A 16,728-nucleotide genomic window follows, 5' to 3' on the forward strand; every position below is an offset into this window, starting at 1 on the left:
CGGGGAGACCTGGGTGCAAGTTCCATCTCACAAGTTCCGGAACTTCTCCCTGAGTCTAATCTGATAAGAATAGGATGAAAAGAATGTCACCAACAATTTCCTTTCCTAGAGTTATCTGTCTTTTAGCCAGATCTTTCTTCCCCCCTCCATATGTAGACTGTATATAGATATGATATTACACCACACAGACCGTGGACATTCAGTTTGGTTTTGTTGTGTCTTTTGGCCTATTCACGTAACCCAGATGTTTCACGCAGTGATGAATAAGAAAGCACTCTTCATAATTTCAAACAAAATAGTTTTTGCCAGTTATGGAGCCCCTGGGCATGACAGATTTCTGCCGACTTCAGATGACTTGTCACTTTGGAATCTGGTTACCTGCTCTGGGGACTCCTCATCAGTCATAGACATCAGACTGGGATCACTGAGAAGCACTTCAAAGTGCCCACAGGCTAGTGGGTGCACACACACCCAGTACTCTACAGGCCAGGAGAGGGGGGTGCCAGGCCTCCCATTCCATTGCCATCTGCTCAACTGCCTCACAAATCTCTCTCCCACTCAGTACAACTGAAGCTGCTTAAAAACAAAAACAAAATCTTGAACCTGCTCATCGCCCTTATGCTGAAGTTCAAGCTGCTTCTTCCTGGGCATCTTTTCTAATATCCTCTCTTCAAAAAAAATAAAAAAGGAAGAAAAAAAAAAGAACAAAGTATTTTTTTGGCTTAAGTTTTTTTTAAACTGTTAAGATACCAAAATTTAATTAGGTTTTCAACATTTTTTATATCAAATAATTATTGTAGAGCCTGAAATTTATCTCTAGACACAGAATTGATTTAAGAAAATCAAATAAAAATTAAATGAAAATATGAAAGAGTGTAACACTTATTCTGACCAACTATCATGTTTTTAGGTAACTAGAGAAACAGCTTATTATTACTGTGGTTCCTATTGTTGTTGATCTTAAACAATTCACTGAACTCAGGATATAGCTGAGTGGTAGAATATATGCTTCAGATGCATGAAGCCCTGGTTTTGATCCCTGGCACCAGATAACAACAACAAAAAATTAGTAAAAGGTTCTCTAGAAGAGCAATTAACAGGTGACTATGTAGAGAAGATATTAAAATTGGCCAAAAACCAGAAGATTGGGAGCTGGAGCGATAGCACAGCGGGTAGGGCGTTTGCCTTGCACGCGGCCGACCTGGGTTCGATTCCCAGCATCCCATATGGTCCCCTGAGCACCGCCAGGAGTAGTTTCTGAGTGCAGAGCCAGGAGTAACCCCTGAGCATTGGTGGGTGTGACCCAAAAAGAAAAAAAAAAAGAAAAAACCCCAGAAGATTGACATTTCTGGAAAATCTAGAACTTTGTATCTATCACTGATAAGCTGGGACCTCAAGCAGCTCCAACTGAGACCACGCCCCCATCTCAAAAACAGAAGTAATAATCTCTATTTTGTCTACTCTAGGGAATTTTTATTCAGAATATAAACAATGCATGTAAAAGTAATTTGGAACTTGCAAAGAGTTATACGAACATATTGGTGGAAAGTACTCTTTTAAATAAGATGGCAGGGGAAAACAAATGATCTCAAACACACCCTAACTGCCTTCTGAAAATTTACCCACATAGTTCACATCTATCCTGCAACGTCAGAAACAGATCATTCTGAATAATTTATCCTTGGTTTTCCAGTTTTTCTCCACACATGCATCATGCTAATTAAAGGGTTGGCTTTCTTTGTGCTGTGTTAGAAGGAACCGAAGTGTTAGAGTGAAACGGACAGACATGCTATCTCACGGAGCTTGTATCAGCTAAGAAGGGACTGGGGAAAGTGAAGGAATCGGAGACAGTAAGGCTTTACTTACTGTAAGACAGTAAGGATCACGGAGGCTTTAGAACTTGAGACTAAGGAAAAAGGGCATAAACAGCTTAGAATTTAAAGAAATGTTCAGAGATGGTTTTTTTCACAAAGAGGGGAACCATTATCCAAACCCCTACTCAAGTGATTTTCTGAAGCTATTATATGCAACTCCTCCAGAACCTGACATTTGATTACATTTAAAATTCATCTTTTGCATCCCCTCTCCTGCCTCCCCCAGATACCATGTGTTCTTGCCCCAACCTCCTACTTTCCCCTCCTTTCCCTTCTTTCCATTCCCAGCCTGGCTGGAGTCTAGTTCCCGTTTTGTACTGGTTCCTTTAGCCCGGCTCTCCTCGGAGTGTCTCTCCCTCAACATCATGAATGCACCGGCCGGCCTCTTTGGAAAACTCCCATCTCATTCTCTGAAGAGGAGACTTACAAAAATTATCCCAAAGCAGATTCCTTTTAGTTAATAGAAAAGTGTTTAAATTCCAAGCTGTTTTGCGAGTAGGAGAGAGACCCGGGGGAGGGAAGGAGAAGCAATGGTCGTTTCAAACCCGCTCAGGCTCTCGCTGCTGGTGGCACGGTTCCATTCTCATTCTATTCGGGCAGGATCCGCTGGCCAGAGGCATTCGGTCCAAGCGGGTGGGGAGACAGGGAAAGAGACAGGCAGAGAGTTGCAGAGACAGAAGGAAAGAGAAATATATTTTTTTAAAAAGGAAAAAACTGATGAGAAAAGGGGAATTATGAGAACTAAAGAAGATGGGAGAAATGAAGGAAGAAGTAAAAAAAACAAAGGGGGAGGGACAGAGGAAGTAAAAGAGGACTGAGAGAGAAACAAGGCAGGAAGAAAGCAGAAATGAGTGCGGGTGGAGAGAGAAGGGTCCGAAAAAGAGCCGGGGCTGCGCAGGCGGCGGGAGGGGGCGGGCGAGACTGCCATGCCTAGCCTAGGTCTATTGGTTTTCTTCCTTACACTGTGCTCAGCTGCCTTATCTATTTTCACCTCTGGCAGGAGCCGCCCGCCGATGTGCGAGCCGGGGCCTCCGATGAGCGACACCACGCCGTTGCAGTCCACCGTGCTGTTGCGCTTGATGCTGCGCCGCAGGCTGGGGAAGATGCGCGAGGAGCGGCTGCCCTGGCTGTAGCCGCTGTAGCCGCTGTAGCTGCTGCGGCGCTCGCGCGCGCGGATGGGGATGAAGAGGGAGTCGCGGCGGCCCTCGCTCTCCTCCACCGTGCTGTGCTCGTCGTCCGCGAACTCGTTCTCCGAGCCCGGGTCCCGGAACCGGCCCGGCCCGCGGAAGCTGAAGATGCTGCTCTTGCTGTTGTGGCGGGAGAGGAACGGGGAGCCCGGGATGCTGAGCAGAGACTGGAGGGGAGAGAGAGAGAGAGAGGAGGGCGTGAGACAGGCGCCCAGCGCGGCCCCACCGTCCACCCCTGTGGCCTCCCCAGCCCGGCCCACCGCCCGTCCCTGGGGCCGGACTCAGTGCTCCCAGGAGGCACTGCACACCCGACCGGCCAATACCCGCGACGACCTGCTCCTCCAACCAGGGCCACAAGCCAACGCATAGTGGGGCGTCTGGCACGCCCTGTTCCATCGCGCATCGCGCACCAGCGTTCCCAGGTTCCCTGCCCTAGCCACCCGCCTCCATCCAGCCCTGCCCCAGCCCGCCACCTAGGCAGGCACCTTCTAAGTTCGGTTACTCAAGTTAGGGTCTCTGAAACGACCCTCCCTCCCTTTCCCCCCTCCTCCCTTCCTTTCTTCTTTCCTTTCTCCTCCCCGCCTCCCTCCCTCCCTCCCTCTATCCCTTACTTGGGATTTTGGGGGATCACCCCTGGAAGAGCTCAGGGCTGGCTCCTGATTCTGTGCTCTGGGGGCCATATGGGAGGCTGGGGATAAACTAGGGTTGGCTGTGTGCTAGGCAACTGCCCTACTAGCTGTAGCATTGCCCTGGTACTGAAACATGCTTTCATGTCACAATCGCTGTTTTGAGTCCCCTGAAGTACATTAGCATGGGCTCCCGTGGGGCGTGTCCTGAATTTCCCCCAGTTAACCCACAAGGCATGAAGGAGAGAATACAAAAGTGCAGCATCATTTGCCACCTCCCAGTGGCCCTACAGGTGAAGCATGCCAACAGGAGTCTTCGAAAGTGTTTTGAAAGTTATACATTGCCCTTCCTACCTACTCAATCTAAAAGGCCAATGTATTTTTTAATGAAGATTTAAGTATTTGTAAATTATGTCATTCTCAAATTGACATTAAAAGTTTAAAATGAACTTTTTTCACTTTTTAATACTGGATATTTTATGCTAATGTATATTTCATTGATAATGTATATTAATATGTATATCTTATGTATTCATATGTATGATATACATATGATATACGTATGATATATGTATGATGTGATATATGTCTGGGCTGGAGCAATAGCACAGAGGTAGGGCATTCACCTTTCACGTGGCTGACCCGTTTTCGATTCCTCTTCTCCTCTCGGAGAGCCTGGCAAGCTACCGAGAATATTGCGCCCGCATGGCAGAGCCTGGCAAGCTACCCGTGGCGTACTGGATATGCCAAAAACAGTAACAAATAAGTCTCACTGGGGCTGGAGCAATAGTACAGCGGGTAGGGCATTTGCCTTGCACTCGGCTGACCTGGGTTCGATTCTCAGCATCCCATATGGTCCCCTGGGCACTGCCAGGGGTAATTCCTGAGTGCAGAGCCAGGAGTAACCCCTGTGAGTTGCCGGGTGTGACCCAAAAAACAAAAAAACCCAGCCAAGCAAACAAACCAAAAACCAAGTAAGTCTCACAATGAGAGATGTTATTGTGCTCGCTCGAACAAATTGATGAGCAATGAGATGACAGACTCACAATGATATATGTATGATATATGTATGATGCACATACATATGATATGTATATGACACGTATATTTTAATGTATACCTTAAATACTTGGAATACTTTTGTACAACAAATCATAAATAAGCTATACTTAAAAATCTTATTTTTTTGGGGCTGGAGAGATAGCACAGTGGGTAGGGCATTTGCCTTGCACGCGGCCGACCCGGGTTCAAATCCCAGCATCCCATATGGTCCCCTGAGCACGGCCAGGGGTAATTCCTGAGTGCAAATCCAGGAGTAACCCCTGTGCATCGCCAGGTGTGACCCAAAAAGCAAAAAAAAAAAAAAAAAAAAAAAAAAAAAAAAAATCTTATTTTTTTGTGACTACAGAGCACTGAAAAATTTATTTTAAATTTTATTTATTTTTGATTTGGGGCTGCACCTGGCTGTGCTCAGGGATCACTCTTGGCAGGGCTCAGGGAACAAAATATGGGATGCCAGGGATAAAACTGGGGTTAGCTGCATGCAAGGCCAGCACCCTACCTTTGATACTATCTTTAGCCCCAAGATTGCTAAGAAAATTAAAAAATTCTACTGAATTTTTACTATAATTCTTTTTAAGCACTGATTGTTGTATTACAAATGTATATTTTTGTGAGTAATTACAAAACCTAAAAAGATAAATATTTTAAATACATTTTAATTTTTTTTTCTTTTTGGGTCACACCCGGCGATGCACAGGGGTTACTCCTGGCTTTGCACTCAGGAATTACTCCTGGCGGTGCTCAGGGGACCATATGGGATGGTGAGAATCGAATCCGGGTTGGCCGAGTGCAAGGCAAACGCCCTACCCGCTATGCTATCGCTCCAGCCCCTTTAAATATATTTTAAATTTTTCGATTTTTAGGCCACACCTATGGATTTTTCTCTTGGCTCTGTGCTTGGGGATCACTCCTGGCAATTTTCACCAAATGTGGTGCTGGGGATCAACTGGGGTCAGCTGCATGTAAAGTAAGCATGTATCTCTGTACCATTTCTCCACCCCTCCCCCATAAATGGGTATTTATGGGCAGTATTTATTATTATTAGAATAAGACATGGTTCAACATCAACTATCCATCTCCGCTTTTCTAAGATTAGATCTTAAGTGCTGAGAATCTTACAAATATAGCATCTTGGATTGGAGAATTATTTAACAAAGTCACTGAAATCTTTGAATTCCTTACAAATTATATGCCAAAATCATATAGTAAGCTATCAGCAAAATTTATTTTGATGATCTATCAGCTGACAAATTAGCTCCTCTTTTACATATGTTGAAAGTTTGGAACTTAAGTCATGAAACTTGTCAACGTATTTGTTATAGCTGTTCTAAGCATTCCACTTTTAAAAATTTCCACATAATTTACTAATAATTATGTGGGTTTTTCTAATAAGAATGAATTTTAGGGGGAATTTGAGGCCACACTGAGCTGTGTTCAGGGCTTACTCCTGGCTCTGAGCTCAGGGATCACTCATTTCGGTCATAAGGGACCATAAGGAGTGCCCAGGATTGAACTCCGGTTGGCAATGTGCAAGGCAAGCACAGACCTACTGAACTCTCTCTCCAGTCCCAGAAATTACTTTTACTTATGATTTACTTATTTATTTATTTTTGTTTTGGGGCCATACCTGGCAGTACTCAGGGATTACCCCTGGTTTTGTGCTCAGGGCTCACTCCTAGGGCTTGAGGGACCACATAGGATGCTGGGTATAGAACCAGGATCCATCACATGCAAAGCAAGCCCGACCCACTATTTTATTTATTTATTTATTCATTCATTTATTTTTTGCTTTTTGGGTCATGTCCGGCGATGCTCAGGGGTTTCTCTTGGCTCTGCACTCAGGAATTACCCCTGGTGGTGCTCAGGGGACCATATGGGAAGCTGGGAATTGAACCTGGGGTCGACCGAGTGCAAGGCAAACGCCCTCCCCGCTGTACTTCAGCCCCCCTCCACTAGATTATTTAAAGCAATATTATTTAACCCAGTAGAAATGGTTGAAATAATAAAAATACCATTAATTTCTAAACATCACTGCCAACATTAATTTAACTAAAATGATTTAAATTTATCACATGCCTTAAATATATCTTTGTAAAAACCTTAAAACCACAAAGTTAGTTCATTAAATCAAAAAGTTTTATGCTGCATCTAAGTCTCATTAAAAAACCTTGAATATACTAATATTTTCATTTGTTCTGTCCTTTGGCACCCCAAAAATTCCTTCTGTAAACTGGGAGTTTGGCCATAAACATCTCTGAGTGCCCTGGTTTAAGGGTAACTGCTCTTTGAGGTAAAACTGTGACCTCAGTCAATCCCCCCTGCTACCCTGAAATATTTATTTTGTCCAATATTTATTTTGCAACCTTATACAAAATTTCAGGGATGTGAATTAGTTGTAAAGAGTATGTCTTGTAATACCAGGTCTGGGTTCGATCCTTGGTACAGCAACAAAACAAAACATTCACAGAAAGTTTTTTTTTGGGTTTTGAAACCTCTCTTGGTGGTACTCAAGGAACTATATGGACCACTGGACACCAAATCTAGGTCAGCCATATAGAACTGTAGCCCCTTGTATTATCTCTCTGGCCCCTAAAAATGATTTTAATTAACAATAATTTAATAATTATTCTAATAATTCAAAATTATTTTAAGTTCAAATGATTTTTATTTTTTTGCCTTAAAATTTAAGCTTTAAACTACTTGTAAAATGATTTCACTGTGAAAGACATTTGTGGGCTTGAACTTGGCCAATACAGCACACATATTATAAATGCTAAATATCACTGTATCACTGTATCACTGTTCATCAATTTGCTTGAGCGGGCACCAGTAAGGTCTCCATTTATCCCAGCCCTGAGATTTTAGCAGCCTCTTCTTACTCGTCTTTCCCAATGACTGGAGGCTCTTTCAGGGTCAGGGGAATGAGACCTGTTATTGTTACTGTATTTGGCATATCGAATATGCCACAGGGAGCTTGCCAGGTTCTTCCATGCGGGTGGGATACTCTCGGTAGCTTGCTGGGCTCTCCGAGAGGGATGAAGAATGTATATCAGAGAACACAAGCAAGTATGTTATAGTCTAGCCCACTGATGTGCCTAAAGCAGCACACATGTGTTTGGTTTTAACATACTTGCTTGGTATACAATAAGTATAAAAAATAATTGAGGACTGGGCTGGAGAGATCATACAGCAACTAAGGCACTTGCCTTGCACACACCCAATGAGGTTTGATCCCTGGCACTCCTAAGGGTCCCCCAAGCACTGCCAGGAGTGACTCCTGAGTGCAGAGCCTGGAGTAACCCCTGAGCACTGCTGGGTATGACCCCAAAACAAAACAAAGAAAGAATAAATGAGGGCGGGCCAGAGACATAATACATGGACTGCAGAACTTGTCTTATATGTAGCTGACCCTAGTTTGATCCCTGGCACCACACATGGCACCCATATACATGGCCAGGTATAAACCCTAAGCACAGGCAGTGTAGCCCCGAAATAAATAACTAAAAATAAGGGAGAGGCTAGGAATGATTCTGTGGAAGGCCCTGAGTTTGATTCCTTGCACTGAAAAGAGAACTGTAGTCCTATTTCTCCCAAAGAGAAATCCCAGGCAATGTAGAAAAATCAAACACTGATACGGATGTTGTTCCCATACACGATCACAGAAAAGGGAGAAAATTTTGTCGTTGGGCAGGGAAGTTGTTCGTGAGCATTAAGAGAGTGAACGTAAAAGATCTAGATGCTCACTTAGGTGACTTAAGAGAGAGCCATGGGGGCTGACAGATCATACAGCAGGTAGGGCGCTAGTCTAGCACCCCATAGAGTCCCCAGCACCCCACCAGGAGTGATCCCTGAGAACAGAGTCAGGAGTAAGCCTTGAGCAAAGCCAGGAGTGGCCTAAAAAAGACAGAAAAAAAAGTAAAAGAAAGAAAAAAACCCAGAGAGCCACCCACAGATCACTCATCCATAGCTGTTCATTCTCTCCTCTTTTTTGCCTTTGGATAGTTGATAAATAAAATTTTAAAAATAGTATGTTTGATCAAATAAATTAGTAAGAGCAGGGCCTTTTTTCTTAAAAAAAAGTTTTGGGGGTCACATCTGGCAGTGCTTAGGGCTTACTCCTGAGTCTGCACTCAGGGATCCCTCGTGGCAGTGCTGGGACCATATGGGATGCCAGGGACCCACGTGCTACTTCTCTGGCCCTTCTTATTGATTTATGTATTTTTCTTGCCCGGAACTCCAGTTCTGTTCTAGACCCACAATACTTCTAGTTCTGGTTTCCTCCTATAATATGCAAAGTCCCAATATTTGGGTTAGTAGGTGGTGGTACCAGGCGTTGAGTTGACTGTCCAACGTTTGCCCTGGACACTGAGCCCTCCAATTTTTCTAATGGAGGTCAAGAGTTTTATTTAGGAAATATGAGTGAGATGTGAACCCCATAAAGTAAAGGAATGATGTGTCCAGAGCTGGGGTGTGCAGATAACACTGGAACGCAGTGTCTCATAAGGTAAGGGAAGAGCTGCACATCTAGTGTGGGGATCTCGGGGCACCCCCAAGTGGGGTGCTGACATGTTCATGCAATTATACCTTACTATAGCACCTAAGAATGCAATGGTTTTTATAGAAATTTATGATGATCCATTATATTATATTATATTATATTGAGGGTGGTTGGCAAAATTGAAGATAATGGTGGAGGCAAGGTATAATCATGGTGGGTCTGATGTTGGAATGTGGAATGCCTGTAACAAATCATCCTAAACAACTTTGCAAACCACAATGTTTCTATAAAGTGTAAGGGGGAAATTAAAAATCAAATTAATTAAAAAAAAGAAAGACCAAATCATGTCTCAACATAGAGGGAGTCAGAGGGAAAGATGCTGAGTGAAGTCAGTCAGGATGAAAAAGGAGAAAACAGGCTGGAGTGGTAGTACAGTGGGTACGGCGTTTGCCTTACACGCGGCTGACCCGGGTTCAATTCCCAGTCATTAAGTACTTGTATGAGATTACTAAGATGTTGTGCTAGGTTAAGCCTTCTATATTTGATTTGGTTAATCAAGACTGGTTGTCTTCTATGTTATATCTCAACTAATTTGGTGTGCTACTACTGGTTTACTAGTGTTGTAGACTTTGAGATGTTGTGAATGTGGCTATGTGCTCCAGGAAACCCAGAATTTGTTAATGGGGTGATCCAGCTGGACTGGAGGGATAGCACAGTGGTAGGGCATTTGCCTTGCACGCGGCCGACCCGGGTTCAATTCCTCTGTCCCTGTTGGAGAGCCCAGCAGTACTGACAGTATCCCATCCTCGCAGCAGAGACTGGCAAGCTCCCCGTGGCGTATCTGATATGCAAAAAACAGTAACAGCAAGCCTCACAATAGAGACATTACTGGTGCCCGCTCGAGCAAATCGATGAACAACAGGATGACAGTGCTACTTTATATTATTATCATCATCACCAGGTAATGATCAGTTGGGAAAAACATAAACTATCCTTTTGCCACAGATGTTTTTGTTTTGTTTCTGCCTCAGTGATGCCCCTGGCTCTGCACTCCAGGGTCACTCCGGGTGGGGATCGAACCCAGGCTGGCTGCAGTTACTGGCTGTACTAACTCTGGTCTCTACTTTTGCTACAGATATTTGAGAAGTACTCGAACTAATGCAGCTGGCAAAGGCAGTTCAGAGTTTTGAAGTGAACCGATGGATTTGCTTCGGTCAGGTAGGATCAGGTGGCACGCAGAAATGACTATCTTGGAAAGAAGTTTTTTACTGTTACCCCGATGAAGTGGGGGTGTGGTGGGGGGGGCAAAGAGCACATCCTCTAGGTGGGCCTCATAGAAAGGAATTGGTGAAGTGGCAGAGGTGAAAAAATATGGTCTGAGGCCATTATTTTGATATTTTTGCAAGAAAGTGTATTAGTGTAAGAAGACACATCTGGACAAGTCTAGAATCAGACAATTTGGATAATGTAGGGCAGCTTCTTGGATAAAGGGGTGATCCCTAGTTATTTAGTACCTAGACCTAGAGTGACTTACGGCAGGGAAATCATTAGCTTGGTGTGAGTTTATTTTCGACGAGGAGGGTCTCCACCTGGAAAGGAAGGCCACCCAAGAGATGTCTAAAAGGAAGTTGGTTGCCCGCACACAGCACAGTGCTGACGAAGGTGTGTGGTTCAACCGCTGGTAGGGACTGAAGGTCAGTGATTTTATGAACACTGCTGTAGTTTCAGGGTTCTTACTACAAAGTTTTCTAAGTCTTGAGTGATCCCGCTTTCGCCTCTGTGTCTGTTTTCAGTCAAGTAGGGGTCTTTTTTGTAGGGCGTGGGGAGGTGTGCTACATTCTCCAGTGCTCGGAGCTCACTCTCGGGCCTGTGCTCAGGGATCAGGCCTGGGGAGCTCAGGGCACCACCCAGTGTGCAGGGGGCTGAGTCCAGGCTGGCCGCACGCAAAGCAAGGGCTTTACCTACTGTACTCTCTTGCTGGCCTCAGTCTCATTTCTGAATGTTTTTTTAGTTTCAGATTTATTGCACGTAATCATTAAAAAACTATTACTGTTGAGTTTTAGGGTAGCATCAAAGAATATTCACAATAATATGAAATACGTTTTCCAACTCCTATATTAAACTAGATTTTCTTCAAATATTTCAACCAAAAAACAAACTGCAACAAATGGAATGCAAGAGCAAGTATGCTAATCAAATTAAAGAGATTTGAGAAATGTGAAGAATGCCACTTTCCCTACTTATATGTGCACTTTTTGGTTTGGAAAATACTTTATCTATCTATCTATCTATCTATCTATCTATCTATCTATCTATCTATCTATGTAGCTATGTATCTATCTATCTAATCTGTTAATCATATAAGGGGTTTATCACTATTATTTACATAATTTTTTGGCACCACTTTACTATTTCGTTTATGCAGAAGCTTAAACATCTGTATCACTATTACTTAAAGATAAATAAGTAAATACATTTTAAATATTTTAATTATAATTTCTGACTGGAGCGACAGCACAGCAGGTAGGGCTTCGCATGCGGCCGACCCGGGTTCAATACCTCTGTCCCTCTCGGAGAGCTCAGCAAGCTACCGAGTACCCCGCCCGCACGGCAGAGCCAGGCAAGCTACCTGTGGTGTATTCAATATGCCAAAAACAGTAACAGCAAGTCTCACAATGGAGACATTACCAGTGCCTGCTCGAGCAAATTAATAAACGGGAAGACAGTGCTACAGTCCTATTATAAGCATTTTAAAATGTCCTTAATAACTTTTAAGGATATGAAGGCATCCTATGACCCAAAACTTTGAGAATTACTATCACAGAAAAATTAGATACACTGGAGAGATAGTCCCACTGGTAGGCCACTGCCTCATGTGGCCTACCCAGGTGTTATTAAAAAAATAATAATTAATTTTGGGGCCATACGTGGCTGTGCTCAAAGATCACTGGTGGGAATCAGGGGACCCTACGGGATGCCAGGCACTGAACCTGGATTGGGCCTCTGCAAGGCAAGTATCCCACCCACTATACTGTCACTCCAGCCCCTGGTCTACCCAGGTTTGATCCCTGAGCACAGAGACAGAGTAAGCCCTGAGCACTATCGGGTGTGGCCCCAAACCCCCCAATTTTTAAAAACAGGGGTACAGTGCTCCCAGCAGGTCAACCTGCACCTGCGGGGCGAGTGCATCAGCAGCCCGAAGGTGCCTTCAGGCTTCCTATACCCCAAAACTGCCGCTGTGCCTGTGGCCAGACCCCAACAACTTGGGACCTAGTTTCCCGAGAAATTAAATGGCAAAAAGTTAGGCATGTGGGAGTCACACCCACAAACCACCTCCGGCTCAGCTATACAAGCTCAATAAACTAGTGTATGCCTAAGGGTTGGGATGGTACAATGGTGGTGGAATTGAAGAAAAAAATGTAAAAAAGAATGAAATACTTTATAAAACAAACTTTATCCAATATTTAAAATACCCAAATCCCTAAAAACACAGCAGTAATTTGAGAATCATGCGTAGAAAGGATTGAGCAGGAGGTATCTGATGATGATCCCAGAAGGCTGGCAGGCAGCAACTGATTATACCTGACTCCGCTGTGAGAAAACTAAAGATCATTCATCTGAAAGCTCATGGCAGGGATTACCGTGGTGTGCAGGTGGCGTGGGGAAAGAAGATATACACTACAGTGTTTGGGAACACAAGCTCTTCAGTTACAAGGTTCAAATTTTGACTGTAATATCTACTAGTTATGTCACCTTGATTAGTGAGTTAACTGCTCTGGACTTCAGTTTCCTTAGTCAAATCAGAGAAAAGTGCAGTAAAGCCTTGGGACAAAGCGTATGACTACCGTGTGGGGCTTCCGAACATGTCACGACCTCTAGGAATCCACACTTCTTTTTCAAATGGGGAAATTAGAGAAAGGGAACATTTTCATGTAAATCGGGGCATTTCATAAGCCTAGTTTTATTTTCTGAGCTGGGGAGCAATCAGTGAACCTCAGTACTAAAGCCTACAGATTAATCAGAGGCCATTCAGGAGAACAGTGACAACAGTGCCGAGGTATTCATTAAAGAGATCAGTTACAGCTCAAGACACAGGCCAGCTTATAATAAGGCTACCATCACATTTTTTCCACACGAGAGACTGAGTAGGAGAAAGGTGAAGGGAAGGTGAGAGATGGTTCAGGCTATAAAGAAGTTCCAGAAAGGGTTAAATCAGAGTTAGAGAAATCTATTTATTTGTCCAATAAACATCTGAATATTTAACCCTGTGCAAAGGAGGCCCTGATTCTTGGATTTTTATCTGTGAGAGGACAAGATAAGAACATAAGTAATTTACATCATACCAAGAGGTACATAAAAACATACTGGAAAGAGGAGATAATTTCTAATTGGGTATGGAATGCGTGGGCCCAGGAAGATCTTTTGAGAGAAGGATGTGAAGAATAAATATGATATATATATATATTCAGAGCTGGGAAAATAGGTCACCTTGGAGAGGGACTTTCAGAGCAAACCAGAAAGGAGAAAACACCACGTATGAGAAGCATCTGGGGCCAGAGAGATAGTACATGGGTTAAGGTACTTGCTTTGCCTGTGGCCAACCCAGGCTTGATTCACCAGCACTACATATGGTCCCCGAGCACTGCCAGGAGTGATTCCTGGACACAGAGCCAGGAGCAAACCCTGAGCACTGCCAGGTGTGGCTACAAGCAATAATATCAATAAAAACAACAAAGAGAGAGAAATATCCAATAGTTCACCATCGGTAAAGCACAGGGTACTTTGATGGGGCACAGTGACCAGGGACAGAAAGGGGGTAGGGGCGTGGTGACCCACTCTTGCAGAGGAGAATTCTCTGTCCCAGTCTGCTTAACCATTTTCTTGAACTCGCTATTCCCCTTCAGTAATATTTATTTCCGACATTACTGAAAACTGGTGACTGTGCGATGTCACTTCTTCAACTTCCTACCCTTAGATCTATAAACATCCAACATTCCCCTGTCCCCCAACTTTCCTGGCATTTCTTGGCATAGGACAAGGGACACGGTGTCACATCTCTGGTAGAGACCATCTCTAATTTCACAACTTCCAAGTCTACAAGATTACATTCTGTTTTACTCCTTTTTCCCCTTCCCACTTCCACTCTACCCTGTATTGTAACAGTGCTGATTTCGGAGGGAGCAGGGTTTTGGTCCACACTTGGGTGTGCTCAGGGCGGACTCCTGGCTCTGTGCTCAGAGGTCACTCCTGGCAGTGCCAGGGAATCAAACTGGGGACAGCCGCATGCAAAGCAAAGCCCTTGACTTTTGTACTGTCTTCTCCAGTCACAACAGTGCTGATTCTTACCCACAGTCTATATGCACTTGAACAAGAAGTCCACACTCACCTCTTTCTCTTTCTTTCCCCCCACTCAATATACTCTGTACTGAAAGGGGTCTTTAAAGTTCTCAGTGACTTAATAGTGCCAACTATAATGAGCACTTAAATTCTGAAGCATTTCTGTTAAAATTCCGAAGCATTCTGTTAAATTTAAGTAATCACTGATTACTGCCCTGACCTTTCTAACCTTCTTGCTCCTCTGGCATATTAAACTCTCCGTTCTCCAACCACCCCCCATGGCCATTCTTTTCCCTTCCTTCTATTGATGTCCACGCATCCCAATGGCCATATCTTTCACCCACTGTTCTTTCGCCTGACATCTCAGGACTCATGGGTTCAGCCACCCTCCCCACTCATGATCTCTTCCCTGTCCAATCAAAAGACTAAAAGACTGGTTAGTCACCGAATCATTCGAATTGGAATATATTTTTCTTCCAAACCTGGAATACCCTTTCTTCTGACTCACTGCAACTTTTCTTATGTACCCTATGTTAGGAGCCATTCCCTACTTCCTGCTAATTGCCTCAGCTCATAAATTAATTTTATCCAGAAAAATCTCTGTTCAGTGACTCCAGGCTGGGAAAGATCTTATTCTCCTAAGCTCCAGAATATCTCAATTTGTGAAACAATGTGATCGATGTTATTATATAAATACAAATAATTTAAAAATGTATCTGCCTGCTCCACAATATTGTAAGCACCCTGGATTCTTGGTTATCTTTCAGGACTGAGCATCATGCACCCTGAGGCAGAGTGGCACCCTACAACCCTACAACTACTGGAAGTATATTCCACAGTAATCTGTTGCCAGATCACAGAAAATCAGAGATCTGGCAAAAAACCAGAGGAAATGAGACTGTAGTGATTTAGAGATCATTCTTAAAACAAAATAACAGATAAGTCAGATCTAAGGATTAACAAAAATAGAAAAATGGAGATGAAAATAGTGATTATTTATTATTATTATTGCTTTTTATGGGTCACACCCGGTGATGCACAGGGGATACTCCTGGCTCTACACTCAGGAATTACTCCTGGTGGTGCTCAGGGGACCATATGAAATGCCAGGAATTGAACCCGGGTCGGCCACATGCAAGGCAAACGCCCTACTGCTGTGTTATCATTCCAGTTCCAAAAATGAGTGATTTTGCTGTGATAAAATGTGAAGGACTGGCAGAAGAACAAATTGGGAGGTGAGTGATGCATGGAAGAGGACAATGAATCATCTCTGAAGGGTAAGAGAAGATACTAGATGGACTACAATAGCCAGTAATGAATCTGTTCTAACTCTGAAAACCTTCTGGTATTTTTCAAAAAGAGGAAATTAAATGGCATAAGAATTGGAATTTGGTGGTATTTTCTTTTAAATCCAAAAAATCAATTATGTGATATTTTGAGTAACAGAATGCTCTGTAGTTATTCATAAGTCATTGTCCCTGCTTTCTTAATTTCCCTCTTTATCAAAGTTGGGTAAAATTAGGGGCCAGAGCAATAGTACAGCATTAAGGTCACTTGCTTTGCACACGGCCTATATAGGTTTGATCCTGGCACCTCGTATGGTCCCTGGAACCCTGCCAGGAGTGATCCCTGAGCACAGACCCATGAGTCAACCCTGAGTACTGCTGGATGTGGCCCCCAAACAAACAAACAAACAAAAAACAGAACACACCCCCACCCCCCAAAACTGGGTAAAATTCGAAGCAAAGTTGGGTAAAATTAATCTGCCATAGGCTAGATATCAGCATAATGTCTTATATTTAAAGTAGTCAGTAGCCAAGACTTGCTATACTCAAAAAAGGAGTCCTAAGGAACTCCAGAAATTAAAAAAAATCTGTAATTAAACACAATTCTCAAACAGAGGTGCTGTATCTAAATTCTGGTGTCCAGAGACTAAGAGGAGAAAACTTCCCTCAGCTGTTTCACAGACTTTACTGCTGAAGCCAGCATGCAAGGGCAGTATCACAGCCCCCGCACGGCTGCAGGACGCAGAAGCCAGGGTGGCCTGAGAGCAGAGGACGCTCCTAGGAGTCTGATGAAGCTTTCTCTGAATGGGGCACAGCACGGAAGAGAGTATAACGCCAAGGGGGAACGTGAGCACTGGA

At 43.7% G+C, this 16,728-nt stretch overlaps 1 protein-coding gene across 5 annotated transcripts in view; it reads right to left on the reverse strand.

Moving 5' to 3' along the window:
• SCN8A (sodium voltage-gated channel alpha subunit 8) overlaps positions 1-16,728 on the reverse strand; it is a 224,623-nt gene that overhangs the window by 83,380 nt on the left and 124,515 nt on the right. For 3 of the 5 annotated variants that reach the window (XM_055125619.1, XM_055125621.1, XM_055125617.1), the window contains exon 12: positions 2,836-3,228. In XM_055125619.1, coding sequence (XP_054981594.1) covers positions 2,836-3,228 — 393 coding nt within the window. The remainder of the gene's footprint in view (positions 1-2,835; positions 3,229-16,728) is intronic. The other 2 variants (XM_055125622.1, XM_055125620.1) reach the window with 1 other exon arrangement.

This window comes from Sorex araneus, chromosome 2 (assembly GCF_027595985.1).
Source record: "Sorex araneus isolate mSorAra2 chromosome 2, mSorAra2.pri, whole genome shotgun sequence".
NCBI lineage: Eukaryota > Metazoa > Chordata > Mammalia > Eulipotyphla > Soricidae > Sorex > Sorex araneus.